Raw genomic sequence first — 19402 nt, 5'->3', positions numbered from 1 at the left:
TCTAGAACTTATGCAAAAACCTAAAGTCAATTTCCTTATTATATTCCAACTGAAATTATCACTGAAATTGTTGCCATGTTACTCCTGTCATGAAAACCATGTCTTCTTATGTAAGAGCTAAAACCCAATATACATTGAATGTGTGTGTGTAGCAATGAAATTTGGATTTCACATGAATTTAATGATTCCATGACCTCCTTCCCAAGAGGTCAAGTTATTTCTTATTCTTCATATGAGCAGTGTGCCTTCACTCATCAGTCTCACAGGGTCCAGGCTAAGTGAGGAAGGAGAGCTGGTTTGGGTGTGGAGGTATTATTTTGCATATATTGCCTATGTAAGCACCACATTATAGACAGAAATTATCTTTACTTTCCAACTTTGCATAATAAAATAAGCCATTAAATTAATACCATATAGAAAATACTGCTTGTCAGGCAAAGAAATGTACATTGCTTTCCAGAAAACTGGGGATATTACATTGCCAACGCCTGCATGAATAATACATGGGTTAATTCAGAAAAACACCATTTCATTATTTAAAAATGAATAAATTACAGACTTAGAATGATGACTAAATTTTCTTCTCCATCTCACTTTTGCTCAGAGCTCTACTTTCAAAGCAAGAGTGAAAACACCATTTTATCCATGCAAATAAAACAAGCTAGCTCCTCAAAAAGTATTGTTTTCTGCTTTTACATTTCCCAAGCCCACAAAATGAAGACGCTTCATTTTCTTTTTTTTTTTTTTCTCTTGATCACACCAGCTCCAGAAATTAAGGAGCCATGGAAAAGGTCTTCAAATCATACATCTGAAGATGGTGAGCCTATGTCTTATTGTCTCACGGTGCTGAGATACAGTCTAAGGAGACAAGCCTTCCCTTTTGCAGACAAGACTTTCTGTGTTTTAGTCTCAGGGCCTGGTAAAATATGTTCAAAGGAATAAACAAGAGGAGTGTAATTCTCATGTATGTTTTCAGCTTTCCTTCATTTTCCTTCAGAGATCTGGGTTTACTTGGAAGGCCTGGTAAAAATCGGTCCCCTTTGGGGACTGATGAATGCACGCCAGAGAGCAAGAAAGAAATGCTCCAGTAATAAGAAATTAATTTCGAGTTAAAATAAGTAAAACATCCCCATGCAGCACATTTCGGCGGAGCATAAAGTGACAGCCAGCAGATGATTCTACCGATTTCTAATGCTGGAAATTCGGATGGCATTTACTAGCATAACCTTTCAACTCTGAGCACATCAATAGAGGCCGACAGTGGCTTGAAATATGATTCCTTGCAGATAGCGTATCCTCATTCATCTGACTGTGCTGTTCTGTGCTCCACTGCACAAGCAGCGTCTCACCCACTTCTGAGAGGACACTAATAAAAAAGGCATCAATTTTCAGCTCTAGTACTACTGTGATCTCTTTATATGTTCGACATCCAACATTAAATTAAAATGCTGTTATAAATCCTACTTTCTGAATCTGGAATGAGTGTTGGGTTTTTGTCGCATGAGACTGCAGCAAATCTTGTCAAAAGCAAGGAAGCACGTCTTGTTCACTCAGAATTAATGTTGTGGATGAAAGAAGGAGGTAAAAGGGGTTGAATGTGGTGAACTGAGGGTGTCAAAGCCAGTGGGGACCATAGCTGGAGGGTGCCAAGCCAGGCAGGGTATTTGCTGCTTTCAAGAAGTGGCTAATCAAGAATTGTAATTACCAGCGACAAGCCGAGTAGCAGGAAGATTACTGATACATAGACAGGCGTGGGCACGCGCACACACACAGGCACACACGCACACAGCTGTATATAACAGAAAAGTTTGAGGCATAAAAAATGGTCAATTATTCCTCTTTGGCAGAAAAAAAAATATTTTGTAAACACCAGTGGTCCGTCCTGAGGAAGCCTCATGGATTACATCGAATCAGCACATCAGAGGCTGCCACTGGGAGGCAAAGCCCCATAGTACAGGGAGACGTCTGATCTGGGCCTTATATCAGGATTACATAATTTTAAAGTAACCAGAGAAACACCTCGAGTTCCTGAAGAGAGGAAACAACATTAGGAAAAACTAAAGGGTGTAGATTAAAACAGTTTCTGAAGCTTTCTGTGTCAAGACTGGGCAGAGGGGTGGGGGGAGGCGGGGGAGGGAATAAAAACAACAAGAACAACAACAACAACAAAAAACCCCAAAAACCAAAAAAGCCCCCCCCCCCCAGAAAACAAAAACCAAAACCTTGCAAGCGGAAGGAAAAAGGAACCGCCTGACTTTTTCCATTTTTGCTAAAGATGGGGAAAGCCCCAGAGAGGAACATGAGGGAATTTTCCTCCTCTTTCTCATAAAAAGATCCCCGCTAATGCAAGTTCTCACCGGGTACTCTGTGACCTAAAAGGTAGGAAGATGGCTTCCACGAAGACCCGGAGTGCAGAGCTGCTGTGCTCTGCCCGGCTCATTCATAATTATGGACGAAATAAAGAGGCATGTTTGCCTATTCGGGAGGGTGGGGTGGAAGGAAAAGGGGGAATAAGGAGCAGTTCAATATCTGGATCGAACAGAGGAACTTTATCCCCCAAGGATCCTGCCGGGAGGAACCTTGACATGCACAAAGTCAGAACGTAGACACAGTTGCCCTGGTGAGAACGATAAGGTCACCCGTGGGATTGCTGAGATTATCTCTGTCAAGCACTCGGACAGCATGCAGTCAAATGATGCATCATGCAGTCATTTTCGGGGGGAAAAATCAATTTCTTCACCAGGTCGCTATTTGCTTTTCAAAGTGCCCTTGTAGGCCTTCACCACCAAGCATTTATCAATTTAAATGTTGTAAATTGATAATGTGCCACTGGGCCTTGTACTGTTTCTGAATTATTTTGATACTTATATTTTCTCAATAGTCTCTAAACCCTCAGAGCTTCCACATTCAAAAGGGCATTTTTCTTTGTTACACCAAGAAGTGATGAACTTTTTATGATTAGTACAGGAGAAAAATGCAGACTTGCCGGGGGAAACACACACACACACACACACACACACACACACACACACAGAAGCTGCGGAAAATGACACATTTTTCTTTTTCTCTCTCTCTCTTTTTTTTTTAAGTTGAGGTATATCCACTTGAAAGCCTTTAAAGGGGGGTCACAAAGCAATATTCGGAGGGCTACACGTATTCCTTTATTCAAGGAACCCCAGTTATCTCAGTATTGCTTAAAATTAGAACACCAACCCCAAAAACACTAACATGTGGACCCATTATCATAAGCCCTGTGCCGTGTTGAAATAATACCTTTTTTGTCTTTATATTCCAGCTATCTAGGAAGTGATGATGCAAACAAGAGTAATAACTTGTAAGGAAAGCTAGTGTCTTCCTTTTTTCATCCTACTAAAGCAATATATACATATATATATATATATATATATATATATATATATGTCTTTTATAAACACGGAAGCGAGAATATTAACCACATACTAACCTCAACTTGATTTGCATTGAAAAAGGGAGAACGGAAGAGTTGAGGGTGCACTTTGGAAAAGCAAAAGAAAGACATGGCAGTTGCAAAGCATCTTTAACCTCCAGTGATTTATTGGCCCTCGGCCAAGTTATCAGGGGAATCTAATTCTTCTTTATTATTCAAATAAACCACATTTGGCACCATGGTTCCCTTTCAGAATAGCTTCACAAATAGACTGAGCTCTGTCATTTATTTGACCTTGTACTTGTGTGCTGTAGCTGTAATTTTATTTGCCATTCTATATAACAAATGCAGAGAAATCTAGAGTATGGGGATGAACAACAATAGGATGGGGAAAGGAGTTGGTGGTAAATGTATCTGCAGGGCTAAAAAAAAAAAAGACTAAATTCAAAACAATCATTTACCCCTTTTCACTTTCACCTCTTGTTAGCCCTTCTGTCTGCGACCACCCTGCCCCCCTCAGCAAAGCTGCCTTAAAACAAGCCAATTTGTAAGCTTGTCTGAGACTACTTTCCGGAGGGCTTATGACAACAAGGGTGTATCTTCCACCAGAATGGGGACTGGCTGAGAAGTGTCGGGCAAGCTGGCACTGGAGGCAGTAGGGGCGAGATTAGGAAGCATCTCAAGAGAGTGGTTAGCTGGCTGCAGAGTATTTTCTAATGATATCACAGTGTAAAACTCTGTTAATTTCCCAGTTTGCTCTACATCCTATTTTATTTTAAATAAGACTCTATGTTAAATTGAAAACATTTTGCTGGCACAGGTGTGCCTCAGAATCATCATTTCTCACCCCACTTTCAAAGAAAAATGTTTTCAAAAACTACAAGTCCTTTTTTATCCTCTGTTTAACTGAGACCCATGTCCTCTGCCTCCAGCAACTGTACTGTTAAACTTCTCATCAGTAGTTAAGAGAAAATGCAGGGTTTGTGTATGGATGAGGGAAAGCTGATTTATACAAGCACATAAACCATCAAACTAGTCAAAGCGATTATGAGGCCTGGATGTCAGAAAATGACTCGCAGAATGATCTTCAGCACACCAACGTCTGGGGAGGGGGAAGAGTCTCCTGTCTGCTTATGAGATTTGCAATATGTTCATTCATATTGGTTAGATGGTCAATACAGCTTTGCTCTGAATATGAACTCCAACAGAAGCAAATCAGTATGTCATAATCCATATATTGACCTCTACAGAGATTATATTTGAGATATATTTTTATACTGCAGCCCCAGAAAAACTTTGCTGTCCTTAAGAAGTAATGCTTCCTTATTTTTTGAAGAATGGCAGTATTTCCCTTTTTGCTTTGGTTACCAGGGAGCTCACTGCTAAATATGAGGCTTTATCAGACTACTTACATCCTTCTTTAGAGACTCTATTGTGTTTGCCTACTATGGGGTAAAAAAATGAGTTAATTTTGCCTTTTCTTTCCTTATACCGTGGCTATATTGTGCAATTATCTTTTTCTATTTTTTTTGTGCTATCATTTTTTATTTATGCATTATTCTATGCATTTGTGGAAACAGGAGGGTATAATCCAATGAATGAATATTTCTCTAAGTCCTATATCAAACTAGAAATATTTTTTATTTATCATAAAAAGTCTCCTTTGGATCCTTTGGTGATTACGTCCCTTACAACCCGGAAGAGATTTCTTAAAATCCTACTATGTATCATTACTACATTTTCAGTGCTAGGGAATACACTGTTTTCTTTCTTCATTTCCACTTATGCTTATTCCATGATAGCTACAAAGTAGAGTTAGTTTTTAACAGCTCTGGATGTTATCACCACGTATAAGAAGGCATTTAATCCCCACACAAATCAAACTCAGTATTGCTATCTGGGGCTCTTTCTTTAAGATGTCTTCACAGTGAGTAGTTGGGAATCATCTTTACCTAGGGAAGTGAGCCAACAGTGCATATTTCTATAACCTGAAACCCCATCTTGGATGTTGAATGAAATATATATCTCTGGCAAAGTCAAAAGGGCTGCCCAAGGCGGTTTGAACCTCATCACAGATCCCTTCTCTCCCATCATCATGACAATATGAAAATACTTCAGAGAGAATAACTGCCACACGCATGCACTGGACACCAGGAGCTGTTACACTCAACAGAGGGTAGGGAAGAAATCTGCTCTGTCTCTATATTCACACCATGCCAACAGAGCTCAGTAGAAGTTTCTCTACTTAGTTTTCTCACAAGTCAAAATATCATCCTAATTCTTTCCTGAACATAAGCCACTTTAAAGCCACCATATTTATTTACATGTTGAAGGAAAATAAAACTGAGGAAGAATATTTTGAGAGTTACAAAGGCAGATATAACTACACTCTAACAAGCTGACGTGCTCACAATATTCCTCAACAGTTTCGCTGGGTAAGTCTTTGATGATATGAGTTATGCTTTGTCTTTATTTAACAAAACTATTTAAGAAGGAACCAAGGGACCATAATTTCATAGACTCCTTATCTCTGTCTAGAATTTGATGGAATAACTTCTGAGTGATGTAGGACACAAACAGAGTGTTTGGTTTGCATTCAATTAAGGGTGTGTGTGTAAAAGATTAAGTATGTACTTAATTGAATAACTTTGAGCACATTTTACATAACACATCCCCCATGAGGACCCTGTACCCCCACAAGTGCCAGAGGACACTGAAGAAACTTGAAAAGGGTTGAGTGTCAAGGATCCTATTAGGACTTAGAACATAACATTTACTGGGTTGGAAATCCTTTTCCAGAGTATTGGCATAGATTCTTTTTTTCCTTCTCATTCTTTAGGCATTTAAAAACATCCCGTGCCCTTAATTGGATTATTTTCGCATTAACCCGGAAGTACTCATAAACTTTGGTTTTGAACACTGAACACCTACATTGGCATACGCAAATCACTTCCTAGTGACTTAGCCTTCATCACTTCCAAATGAAGCCCTCTGTACCTCATAGATTTCACCTGCATGTCCCACCCTTGCTGGGGACACTAAACACATGTACCATGGAGGGTGAGAGACACTGGGGCCAGCGTTTGCTTCCGGGCAAGGCAAGATGCTGACTATTGATACACACTTTAAAACCCATCACATAAAATAGCAGGGAATGACTGCCCAGAAGGTGCCAGCTACTGTTCCATGTCTACACAGCTGCTTTATTCTGCAGAAACCTCAATTATTTGTCTCAGATTTTAAGAAAAGATTGACTTAATGTTACAGTAGAAAAGCAGTGAAATATACTGCTTTTAAGGAGAAACCAGCACAGGGTTAAAGCCAAATTTTTCTTGAACAGATGATATTTCAGATGGCCACACTATTCCAGATGCATCAATTTCCTTGAAAATCCAATCCATATATGTGCATATGCTGTGCTGGCAGGAGGACTGACTGAAATGGCCAAAACCCAAGAGCTAATATTCTTTTGGCCAGAATAATGCAATTATTATTTTCCTAGCTATCAGTCTAAGCATACAGAGCCATCTGTTATGCAAAGCAAACATACACATCTCAATTACAGAAAATGCAGTTGCCTTGACAGAATTTGGATTACACCACTAACCAGGGCTGTAAAATGTGTTTTGAGCTAGTATATAATGGATGCTTTTCAGGAGTTCCCTAATTAGCATTTACCTGCTTAAACTAATTATTCATCCTTCTTCTTCACTGGCTTATTAAACTTTGTTGGATATTCTGCGTAAAACAGATGAATATGGGCATTGCAGAACAACAAACAGTGGTGTTTCCAGTTCTGAGCAGTGTGAACGAACATGGCGGTGCGCCCATTTCCAAACTGGAGATTCTCAAAAACTCCATCCCAAACAGATTAAGACAAGGATTAAAATCTATGAAAGGCTACGACAAAACCAGAGATTTCAACAAGATGAAAGAATACTGACAACGAGTTAACCATAGCCCTGTTTCCATCATTTGGTTTGCTAAAACCCACATGCAATAGAACTTCTCTATAAACTATAGCCAATAGCTTGCGTGTTCTTCAAGGAAGAGTTAATGGACCCTTGCTTGGATTCTCAACAGTAAATAATCAAATTTGGCAGCATTTCTCCTCCTTCTCCAACCCTCCTCAAATGCCAAATATCTTTCTTATTTCCCAATGTCTTTCTTGATTTAGCTCTTACCCAGCAAGCTCACTAACAGCCAAAATGTTCCAGCCATGCTGGATGCCTCCTTAGAGGGGTGCCAACTTTCGGAAGCAGTGAGTCTGGGGTGGGTCTTGCTTAAGAGGAGAGAGATAAATCTTATCTCCATCTTTAGCTCCAAGGGACAACTGAATGAGAAGTAGATTATCCAACTTGGCAGATCATCACATACATACAAAATCCCTCCCACCAAGGCTATGTTCTCCTCATGCCAAACCACCAGATGAAAAGGGTCAAACTCCGTCAATCACCTGTGTGGGGGCAGATATCCAGATGTTCAGCATTTTTATGGGGGGGAAAAAACCACCACATCTGGATAATTAGTGGAATTGAAAACTTTTCTTCAGGGGATTTTGACATTCTGTAGATGTAGCCCGTGTCCCTGAATCCGACGGAAGTAAAATTTGTGTGTTCCGGGGGGAATATCAGGAAATAACATCTAGGATCTTGTCCCTTGCCCCAGCTGCCTCCATCTTCTTTTCTTTCAACCTCTGACGGACACGTGCAAGTAATTAAACTGCACATCATGAAAGGCTATCTTATTTTATGAAATTGTCTTTCAGCATTAGGAAGCATTTGCAAAGGCAGCAAAATATATCCTTGCTGGAACCTTCCCTGCAACACATTTTAATGGTCTCTTTCAGCATTTCTTGACTCCAAATGACTCCCTGTCATTGTGTCAGCTCCCAGGATAATGCAGGGTACTCCATAAACATCCAGTAATAGGACACAAGGGAAGCACCATTAGTGTGTCCCTCTTCTACCGGGCACAGAGGTTTCAAAGTTCAAAACAACGGAGGGAAGAAACTTCATTTGTTCTCAATAAATTAATAATGATCCTTGGGGGGAGGGGGAACTAAAGTTTTGGAGCACAAGTTTGTTCCGAACGTTCTGAACGGACAGAATTTTCCCACTGACTTTGTGAGAAGAGACAAGTAGAGGCATTAAAGAATAAATTTGATAATTCATGCTAAACAGAATATCTATTGGAGAGGGAAAAGCACAAGGCAGAAGGAGCCTTCACAATCCCCGTCAAGAATCTAAATTGTCATTTTACTTACTTGTGAGAGGCCTAGGTAGATGGAGACGGTTTCGGAAATGTACAAAAATTTTCCTTCTTGATTTAGTGCAAATACAAAGCCATCCAGGGACTGTGGAAAAAAATAAATATATAATTAACTTAATAAACATATGATGGAGATTTAATTAACAGGGCATGTGACACAAAGCAACACATACTGAATTTAAGACCCTGTTTTTCTTCATGGTTAACAAAAGTCCTAAGGTATTCTACCATTGCCCTGTAAATGAACAAACAAAAGGTCTGAACGAAGACTACGAGCTTTCCTTTAATTCAGGATCTGCCTGTGTCTCTGTCGTTCTGATCAAGATACATTATATTCATGTACAAAATCAGGTCAGGATGATTTTATGAGCTGTTGCCTTTATTTATTTATTTTTTTTTTGGGATTCAGTAGTTTAAAAGTTTAAATCAGCCAGATTCTTCATTAAATAGCTGAACAGGAATGGAAACTGTAACAAAACGAGAAGGAAAAAAACGGGTCCCTCTATGAAGAGCAAGTAAAATCACCACTTGAGCTACTGTGGACATCAATAATTTGCTAATTAATAAAGGATTATACCCTTCTCACCCCCAGTGCCTATTGTGGTAGAACAAATAGGAAAAGTCAATACATTATGGGTGAATGATTATAGGCTGAAATCTTACAAACTGTAATCCTTTTTTGCAAAACTCTATGCTTAAGTTTTATTGTGATAGATCTAGATTCTATTACAGCTCCTGAAATGGAAACAAACGAAAGGGGGTGGGCAGAGAAAGAAGCTACGCATCATCTCTAACTCCCGAAACCTTTGTCCACTTTCTAAATGGGGGGTTGCGTTGTCAGTTGGACGAGTGGTGCCAATCATCAAGGACTCCCAACTGCAATGTACCACTCAAATGGAGAGAACACTTGTTTCAAATTCTTGCAATCCAAGTGCATTTTCTACCCTCCATCCTCTTTATGTCTTGTTCCGCTTTGTGTAATTTATCTTGAACCAGGTAAGTGGCCCAAGTACTGCTTAAAACAAAAAGAAGTTTCCAAGAGTAGTGGTTTTTCCAAAGCCTGTGAGTTTTGGAAAAATAGGAAACCCACATTGGGAACAGAGCATGTGGCAATACATATGAAGTATGTATATTTATGTATTATATTTATGTATGTACATGGGAATATATACATTTGGGTTCCATTGCACACACACACACACACACACACACACACACAGAGATATGACATTTGGCTTCCATACCTCCTGACCCATTTTTAGAGCCCCACTGGTCAGAGACTGTGGGTAGCCCCCAATATCCTTCTCTGATTAGGTAGGTTCTGAAAACATTTCCAAAGTCACATTACATGATTACATTACACATTTCATGATAGACAAGCTTTTGGTCAGGATATCGTCCATTTATTAATAAATACACGCTAAGCAGTTTGCATGTGTTATCTCTTTTAATTTTCACAAGTATCATTTGAGGTAATTATATTACGATCTATATTTTATAGACAAGGAAACTGAGGCTTGGTGAAGGCAGGCAACGTGCCCCTCTCTAGTTAGTGATGGAGTCAGGATTCGAACTGTGGTGGTCGGAATTAATGACAAGACTGCCTCCACTAAAACAAAGGTTCTCTGATTGTGTAACTTAATGGAAAGAAATGGCCATAGCATTTCTGAAGTGAAACTTTGCTAAGAGGCAGCCTATGACTTAAAAATCGTCACTTGATTTTGAATGATTGTTCAGATGACAGAATCCCACTATCAGGAGACAGACAGGAAGTGGGATGACAAGAGAGTTCGCAGGTCACTCCCACAAGAGGTTAACTTGTCACCTTGCCATGTAATCTCTCTCCTGGAATCAGCTATGGGACAAGGAACAAAACACTGCTTAGTGGGCTCCTTCCCTTTGACCACACTGCCACCCACTCTGGAGCCTGGTGAGAGCCAACCTTTCAAGCGTGGAGTGTGGAAGAGTGGACTCTTGCTTTGAACCAGTGCAAAGTGACAGATGTTTCTTTTGTGGAAGTTTGGGAAGGATCTGTTTCCACTTGTCTTTACCTCACCTAAGAGATCTCCTGAGGCTGACTCATGAAGATTAAGACCCTCCCTCCCACTCCTTTAAGCCTTCCCCATGGACAGGTTTTCCACTCAACCCAATGGCCATGCCCTGGCATACACAGAAAGAGAGCTTTGCAAGCCATCTTCTCACACCTTAGAGTGCTGTTGTCAGGTTAGAGAGACAGAGAGAGACAGAAGACAGGAGAACCTTTTATGGGAACACAGGACAACCAAAAGGCTGACTGAGAGAAGAAAAGACTAAGGGAACTGGCAGAGAGATAACCCCCTGTCCTCTAAACACTCATTTTACAGGTGAGGAAACTGAGGCACAGAGAGGTTCAGTGCTTGGACCCGATCATACAGTCAGCGGGTGGCAAAGCTAGGATTAAATCTGCTACACCCTGATGATACTGTTCAAGCATTTATGACACTGGATGGTCCTGACTGGCTCATTCAACTCCCAAGGAGACTGAATTTCTCAACAGTGGGCAATGTCTCAGGCATCTTCATCTGGCCAACACCTAACAATTGCTCAGACCAGACTTAGTAAGTCCAGTTCTACCTCCAAGCCCAAAGCTCCTTCCCTTAGATCACAAATGCTAGAATGACTAAGAGGGGTGGAAATTATCTTCCCCAAGAGTCCTGGTCATGAAGCTATTAGAGTATTTGCAGATGCTGACATCACAGATGTCTAACACAGCCTGGGATATCTCTTAACATTTGCAAGACCAGAGTCAGACTAGATTCTTTTGTAGTTCTCCAAAATACTAAGTGCGGGCCATTTGCCAGCCACATACATCCTTTACGTTCTCACTGAAAGCAATCGTGATTTTGTAACATTAGGTTCATATCTCATGTATTTACTAAAACAGTAGAGGATGTTTGGGCATGATAGCAAGGAAAAAAAAATTTCTGGAGGCTAAACATCTGATGCTATTAAGCAGCAGCGATCTAAGAACTGGCCAGTTTTGTTTGGCAAAGCAGAGGCTCCAACACATGTTCCAATTTCCTGGTGAGATTAAAATGAGTCTATGTCTACATGACACAAAGCGTCCAGTCAATTCAATTAAAAATAACAGCCAATTTGGTGTGGGAAGAACACAACTCGTCAGATTAGTTGTTTGTCATCACAGACGTAAAAAAAAAAAAAAAACAAAAAAAAACAAAACCCAAATCCCCCAAAACCAAAATACCCCAAAAAACCAAAAAACAAAAACTAAACTAAACCAAAAAACCCTGGTTAGACTTGTTTTTTTTTTTTTTAAAGATTTTATTTATTTATTTGACAGACAGATCACAAGTAGGCAGAGAGGCAGGCAGAGAGAGAGGAGGAAGCAGGCTCCCCGCCGAGCAGAGAGCCTGGTGTGGGGCTCGTTCCCAAGACCCTGAGATCATGACCTGAGCCGAAGGCAGAGGCTTTAACCCACTGAGCCACCCAGGCGCACCTAGATTTATTTTTTACCTTTATATTTATCATGTCAATTGTATCTACAGTGTGAGATGAATGTCCAAAACTCAGATCTGATTATGTTTCAAATAAAAAATGGAATATGAACTTGGGTCAGCAGCAGACTGGTGAGGCTGCCCTTCAGCCTTTGCCACTGCCATCACCTTCTGATTGAGGGTCATCCCCATCCATAGTTAGTTCTGTTCTGCTGCTTAGGGAAGTCTTAAGAGTAGCATTGATAGTGGTTTCATGTGTGTGTCTCCATCTTAAAAGGTGGCAGGAGGAAGGAAACATCCGATCCGCTAGTCTTGGGAACCAAAAGTGATTAATCTGAAAGTTCTGTGGAATTTTTAAAAATTCGATTCAAGATAGCTACCACATACATTCCAAGCTCTTTGAATCACTGCAGGCTACTTTTTAATTTTTTTTTTTTTTTTAACTGCCCACTGTTTTCAACAGGCACCAATTAAGATTCTGGGGTCAAAGGGTTAATTACATCTCCTTACTCACTATGTAGAATTTTCTGATTATTAACTAAGGTTGGATTAAGATGAAAAAGAATCTACACAAATGTTAATGCTAGTCCCTCCTTGAGAAGATTTATTATAAAGCCATGCTGAAATCTATCTGCTTTCCTCAAAGCAGATGGAGAACAAAATCTTAGAAGAAACAGTAAAATAGACATTTTAAAGGCATGCTAGTATCTGATTTATCAAGACAGTTTTCTTATTACTAAAACCAGTTCTTAGCCATCCTGACAGGGCTGATAGGAGATTTCCTTTGTCACATCCTGGTAAGTCTATGAGGTACACACATACAGGAGGGAAGCTTGGACGCAGAAGTCAGGAGCTACAGCATCTCTGAATAGTAATGCCTGTAATTATAATTTCTATCCCCTGACATCAGTGTAACATATAAAGTATAAGGCACAGTTTCTTAACCCCAAAAGCTGAGGGCCTCTAACAGTATTTGTCAAATGATGAGGTTCTTTCCTTGCAGGGTATGAAACTAACTATAGCTTCATGATCGAAGGTACACTAATGTTTAATGCATTGTACTAAATGGATTTATATTTGTCAAAGTAGTTTTGTCTCTGCTTTTTTTTTCTTTTTCCTGCATATTCCACTGCAGCCAGATCTCACAGAGCGAAATCCTACTATGGTGCTCTTCGAGGGGTAATTCTCACATATATAACCACTCCGAGATTAGCGGTTCTTTCTTCCACATTCCAATGCAGAAGAGAGAAAAAAAAATCACCCCAAACTCTTTTCCTATGACCTCACTCCAGTTAGAGTGAAGAATTACCAGTAGGCTAGGTTATTTTAATGACAGATTATTTTAAACTAAGCCTTCACCATCTGTTCCACCCCCTAATTATGAATGCAAAAGGAACATATTTCACAATTACATCAGTAAAAAAGTAAGATACACGTGATTTAAATGCATGCATGTGCTCCGTGTCCAATGCACCGTGCATCTGTGATGTTCTTCTGATTCAGGCTTAGACTGTGCAGAAAATACCCAACCCTGAGAGAGGACAGTCTCTGGCACACTCAACTTTCTCCCCAAACCCAGCGTTTGTCATTGTTATGACAAAATCCTGTTAGAGCATGAACAGAACACGGATGTCAGCACAAGGCTTGCAAGCCATTAGATAAGAGTATTTTGTAACTGTGGAGACATCCTTGCTGTTCGTAAGGAGAGGCTGTATGAGAACATTTCTTCTGCTTTCTGAGCAATGGGTTAGCATTGGAAATGGGGGAGTCTGCTCTTGGAACCAGGCCTCCATCATCATGAAAGAAGTTGAGTGAATCAGCCAAGCACAGAAGAAGCCTGGCCTGAAGAGTGAGGACAGGGCTTCAATACCTATCTTTCCACTCTCTTTTGGCAGCAGATAAAAGAGTTAGAAAGACAAAAATGTTTCTTAAATTTTTTCTGGCCTTTGGATACAATAACACTTTGACAGAGCTCATTAAAATGCCATATTGCCCTCTGATTGCACTTAGGAGGTGATGCTGGACTGCTCACGCACACACATGTGGACTCCCAGCAACTTCAAGGAGCCTGGGACGAGGCCCAGAAGGGCCCACATGTATCTGTTTATGGGGAAGAAAAAGTTTCCCGAATTTTGTCTTTGCAATCTGAGTTTTAACAATCAAGCACTGTGCAGAAACAAAAGCTTTATTTTTAGAGGTAGGAATCTAAGGCAAGTATATTTTCTTAAAGAGGATGAAAGCAAACATCAAAGGTTTGGGCTTTAACTCTGAGGAATCTTCCAGAGCTTTCTGGCTCCCATGTCTCTTCCTTTGCCCCCTCCCCATCACCACGAGTCAATAACACAAGGGCTCGCACGGGTTCATGTCATTATCATGTACCCAAAGCCACATGTTCCCCCATCACAACCAAATTAGAGTCATTCAGTCGCATCTGAGCATTTTCCCACTAAAAAAGGATTCCGGAACAACAGACCTTGGTGCCTCACAACACCTCGCCTAAGAGTTTCCTAAAACACATAAATCTAAACATCTTAGGTGAGAAAACAGGGCAGAGAGGCACAGACGGCCTCTCTTAGCTCTTAGTGGAGAGTTACCAGAATAAAAGGAGAGATGTTGAGCTAGTGAAATGTTAAAACATGAAAAGAACAAAGACATCTGCTTTCTGAGCGAGGAGATCAGGTTTTGCTTCTGCTCATTAAAATTCCATTTTGTGGAAGCTGTGTATCAAAGTGCTGACCTTTTTTCTCTGGGATGCTAGTTCAAGCCTTACATCCAGCCTTGAGGCACGTAGATTTCTTGATGTGAACATCCAGCCAAATGGACAACAGGCTCGGGTATAAAGACAGGGTGCGGCATTGCGTGGAGTCGCACGTGTCTGTGTCTCTGAGTCCCGGGTCCGGGGCAGGAGGGTGCACAAGCTGACCCCACGTGGTCTGTGGCCCGTCCTGGGAGACTGGCATTCCACGGGGCATCGGTGTGAGCAGCCCATGTGCTGCTCCCAAGCTCCTGTTGCCTGAAGGAGAGGAGTCCCACTAGTTACGCTAAGGCACAGATAATCACTGGCACACTAGAACATCTCCTTTTTGTGCATGGGGTATACAAATTTACCGAAATGTAGGCTCTTCAGAATCTGGGAGCTCATTCCTTATTGCACATCTTTCCCTTTTAATTTAGAGTTCTCTCTCAGGTTAAAGGAAGAATTTCCCTGCCAGCGGCAGTACTATAAATAGGACATTGTACTAGTCCTGAGAAGCCGAAAAACATCTCTTCTTTACTTTGGGTACTCATGGAGCTTGGTCTCACACAAAGTTCCAGGTGTAATTCCAGTTGTCTGCATTATACAAAACAGTATAGAGATTAGACCATAATTGTTTTTTTAATTAATGTATTTATTTGAGAGGGGGCAGAGGGAGAGAGAGGATCCTCAAGCAGACTTCCCACTGAGCGTGGCACCCAGCGCAGGGATCAGTCTTATGACCCTGACATCATGACGTGAGCCACAACCAAGAGTCAGGTGCTTAACTGACCGTGCCACCCGGTGCCCCTAGATGAGTATTATTTAATCCTACCTTACGGATAAGGAAGCTGAAGCCCAGAGCCATTAAGGACATGGCTCACTGCCACTCATCAGTATGTGGTAGAGCTAAGAAAGAAGGATCCCTCTTTTTCCTCCTGATGCTCAGACTACCTGCTGGGTACTTCAGTTGTTTAGCATGCCGTCGAAGGTGCTCAAAATCTGTGCTTCCTCCAGCATTTCTTTCCACATAAGCAATTCTCATATTCCTATATTTAAGTGTGATGCATTCAGAAAACAACTGTTGAGTGCTCACTATGCCCTGGGCCTGTACCAGCTGAGGTTCCACAAAGCTGGGCAAGGACCCAACTCACTTCTTTTCTTTCTTTTCTTTTCTTTTTTTTTTTCCTCTTTGCTTTTTTCTCTTCTTTCCTTTACTTTTCCTTTCCTTTCTTAAGATTTTATTTTTATTTATTTGACAGAAAGAGAGAAAGAGAGAGCATGCACAAGCAGGGAGAGTGGGAGAGGGAGAAGCAGGCTTCCCACAGAGCAGGGAACCCAATGTGGGACTCGATCCCAGGACCCTGGGATCACCACCCAAGCTGAAGAGAGATGCCTAACTGACTGAGCCACACAGGCACCTCCACAAGCTGCTTTCTTAAAGAAAAATCATCTGTGGGATCTGAGACTAAGCAAATGAGCAGAGTTGGAAATTAAATCTATAAAACAAAAGGCTGCAGGACAAAGGGAGTTTCCAGCTGAGGATATACTGTGTAGGAGGTGGGGATCCCTGTCCGTTTTCACTGAGCGCCACACCTGTCACGTGTTGTCTTTGATTTAGAAAAGGCATGGATTGATGAAATTTGTATTTTTACAGCATTACTGACGTATAATCGATAAATGATATTGCGAGATATTTAAAGTATACATTGTGATGATTTGCTACATGTGCACAGGAGATTCCTCCCATCTAGTTAACAAACACATCCACCAGCTCATATTTTTATCTTCTTGGAACTTGTGAAAGTACAGCCAAGAGACTGCTAGACCTCAAGGAAATTCTCATGTGTTGGAGGAAGGACTAATGGCTCAAAGGAGAGAAGGGACCCCACGGTTAATAAAAAATTGGGTTATGGACACTGGAGAAGGTATGTGCTATGGTGAGTGCTATGAAATCTGTAAGCCTGATGATTCACAGACCTGTACCCCTGGAGAAAATAATACATTATATGTTAATAAAAAAAATAAAAATATATAAAAAAAATTGCTAGGAGACCCACACCTCCCAGCAGCAATGGCCAGGACAAGCCTTGAGCACACACACCCATGGGCCACCGGGCTGGCCCACACAATGAGCCCCTTTCCTGTCCCATGGTTTCTTATTGAGACTTAGGGCTTTTCTCCTTCTCCTTCTGGCATATCATGTACTACTTTATGTAGAAGTATGCTATTTTATGTAAGATGACTTTATCCTCGGTAAAGATGACTTTATCCTGTTATCCTCGATAACAATGTAGACCCATACTGTTATTTCTCTTATGGCTGATTATGACCAAACCTGACTGTTTAACTGGGCAGTGGGTAACTTTAAAAAAGAGGCTCCTTAAAAGAATATAATAAAAGCATTGCACGTGTGTTCCTTTAGGTAAGGAGTTTGTGTCAGGCGTAGTAACAGTGATTAAAGAACCCTATAATGAATTTAGCATATTAAAAGACCATTTAGAGACCTCAGATATTAATCTGATGCATTCATAGGAGTTTCATTTCAGGAAACATTTATTGGTTCTAGGGAAAAGGAATGAAAAACATTTGTACCGAAAGGAACTTGGTTGTCACAAATATGGTTGCCATGGTCTGAATTATAGCCTCCCAAAATGTGTATGTTGATACCTTAACCCCCAAGGTGACTGCATCTGGGGACTGGGCTTCTAGGAGATAATTAGGATTAAATGAGGGCATAGGGATGGGGGTTCTAATCCAATAGGACTGATAGCCTCATAAGAAGAGGAAGAGAGAGCTATCTCTTTCTGTTTGGGCATGCCCCTGGGAAGGGCCAGGAGAGCACACAGCAAGGAGGTAGCCATTTGCAAGCTACAAATAAAGTCCTTAACAGAATCTGACCATGCTGGCACCTTGATCTTGGACTTCAAGCCTCCAGAACTACAAGAATATAAATGTCTGTTGCTTAAGCTACCTAGTCAATTATATTTTGTTATGGTAAGCCTGAGCTAAGATAGTTGTTTAGGAATTCTGGTTGGGGAAAATGCGTGGGCCATGAAATCTTTGATGTTAATTTCCAGAAATCACTGTAGCTAGATTCTCTCTTTATTTATCATTTATATAATTAATAATTAATTTTTACTAGACCCACATAAAGCTATAAATATGATGGACTCATAATAGAAAGTAGAGTTTAGTTCCAGAAATCAGCAACGTGGAGGACTGTTTTTGAAATCTTTTTCAAGTAATTGCGCCTCTTCTGGGTCCTACGTGTACAATATTGAAATCTTTATATTGGTTTTTTTTTGTTCATTTCAAATGCTTAGAGGCTACACTGCTTCATTGCCTTAGCTCCATACAAAGTGGCGATATACATTTATGGGAAAATCAATTATTCTGATGGAATTGGGAACCTGGTGCTAAATGATCTTGGGATAAACAACTGGGTTTAGTGCTCACTATGGCTCTCAGATGCTCTGCCGACCTTCTCCTTTCATTGCGGTTGGCCACTGAGTCTTAGTGAGAACGACCAGTACATACTACTTGTCCACAGAGCTCTCTTCCTATTCAGGGCATCGAGGAAATGCTTCTGCCTTTACCCCCACATGCCTCTTTAACACACACGAAGCAAAGGAGATTGTGTTTGTTTGCTAACACACTTGCATGTATACAAAGCAAAACGACTTATGTCAGAAGGAGTCGTCTTCAGAGAATCTCTAGATGATACCCTTCGAAGTGGAGCAATTCAGGATATGAAATTTGCTAGGACCAATCAGCTAGGTGTCCATTAAATGAGAGTCTAAATGTACGCAATTAAAAGCAGTGGTGCTTGGCTGCGGATCCTGGCTTCCACTGTGTCCAATTCAAGAACAGAATGAAAGAAGCAGTCCAGGCGACAAGGTTGTGGGTGGTGGCAATTTTGTGGGATCTGAACATTAGCAAAGAGGGAAATTAAATTACATGACATTGGAGTTTCCTTCTTCTCTCTGCTCTACTTCAATGACTATCCTGACTGAAAAAGAATTCATAGCCATCACTGAGGAGTAACTGGCTATTTTACTATTTGAATTTCCAGGATCAAATGATGCTTTAACCTAAATCTCTGAGATTTAATAGGAACCATGGGACTGAAGTTGTCTACAGAGCAGTATAACTAATGGGAACACAAAGATAAAGTCTAAACGGACTACCATGAATGTAAAATCAGCCATGTTAAGGTAGTCTGAAGAAGGCAAAGAATGTATCTCCCTGCGGAAACCACTGGGCCTTCCTGACCTGCCATATGAGGCAGCAAAAGTGACAGACTCAACTCTTTTCTGTTGAAGTTATTTGACTGATCAATCAAGTGATCACTGCAATTTTCTCCCTTTCAAAATCAGTGCTCAAATTTGTTAAAAAAAAAAAAAGTATTTGAAATGTATAGTTCTGGTTTGTCTTACAGTTTTTACTAGAGGAAGGTACAGTGGGCGGCAAAGGGCAAACTAGATTCAGTACAGG

At 40.7% G+C, this 19402-nt stretch overlaps 1 protein-coding gene across 1 annotated transcript in view; it reads right to left on the bottom strand.

The window, feature by feature from the left end:
• Positions 1–19402, bottom strand: part of LOC111138999 (neuronal PAS domain protein 3) — an 847735-nt gene that overhangs the window by 228853 nt on the left and 599480 nt on the right. Inside the window, exon 5 of the mRNA XM_022491075.1 lies at positions 8673–8762. Coding sequence (XP_022346783.1) covers positions 8673–8762 — 90 coding nt within the window. The remainder of the gene's footprint in view (positions 1–8672; positions 8763–19402) is intronic.

The sequence above is a fragment of the Enhydra lutris genome, unplaced genomic scaffold, assembly GCF_002288905.1.
Source record: "Enhydra lutris kenyoni isolate GAN:26980312 unplaced genomic scaffold, ASM228890v2 scaffoldscaffold4, whole genome shotgun sequence".
NCBI lineage: Eukaryota > Metazoa > Chordata > Mammalia > Carnivora > Mustelidae > Enhydra > Enhydra lutris.
Note: the sequence above shows the minus strand (reverse complement) of the source record. Positions and strands in the feature narration are given on the sequence as shown.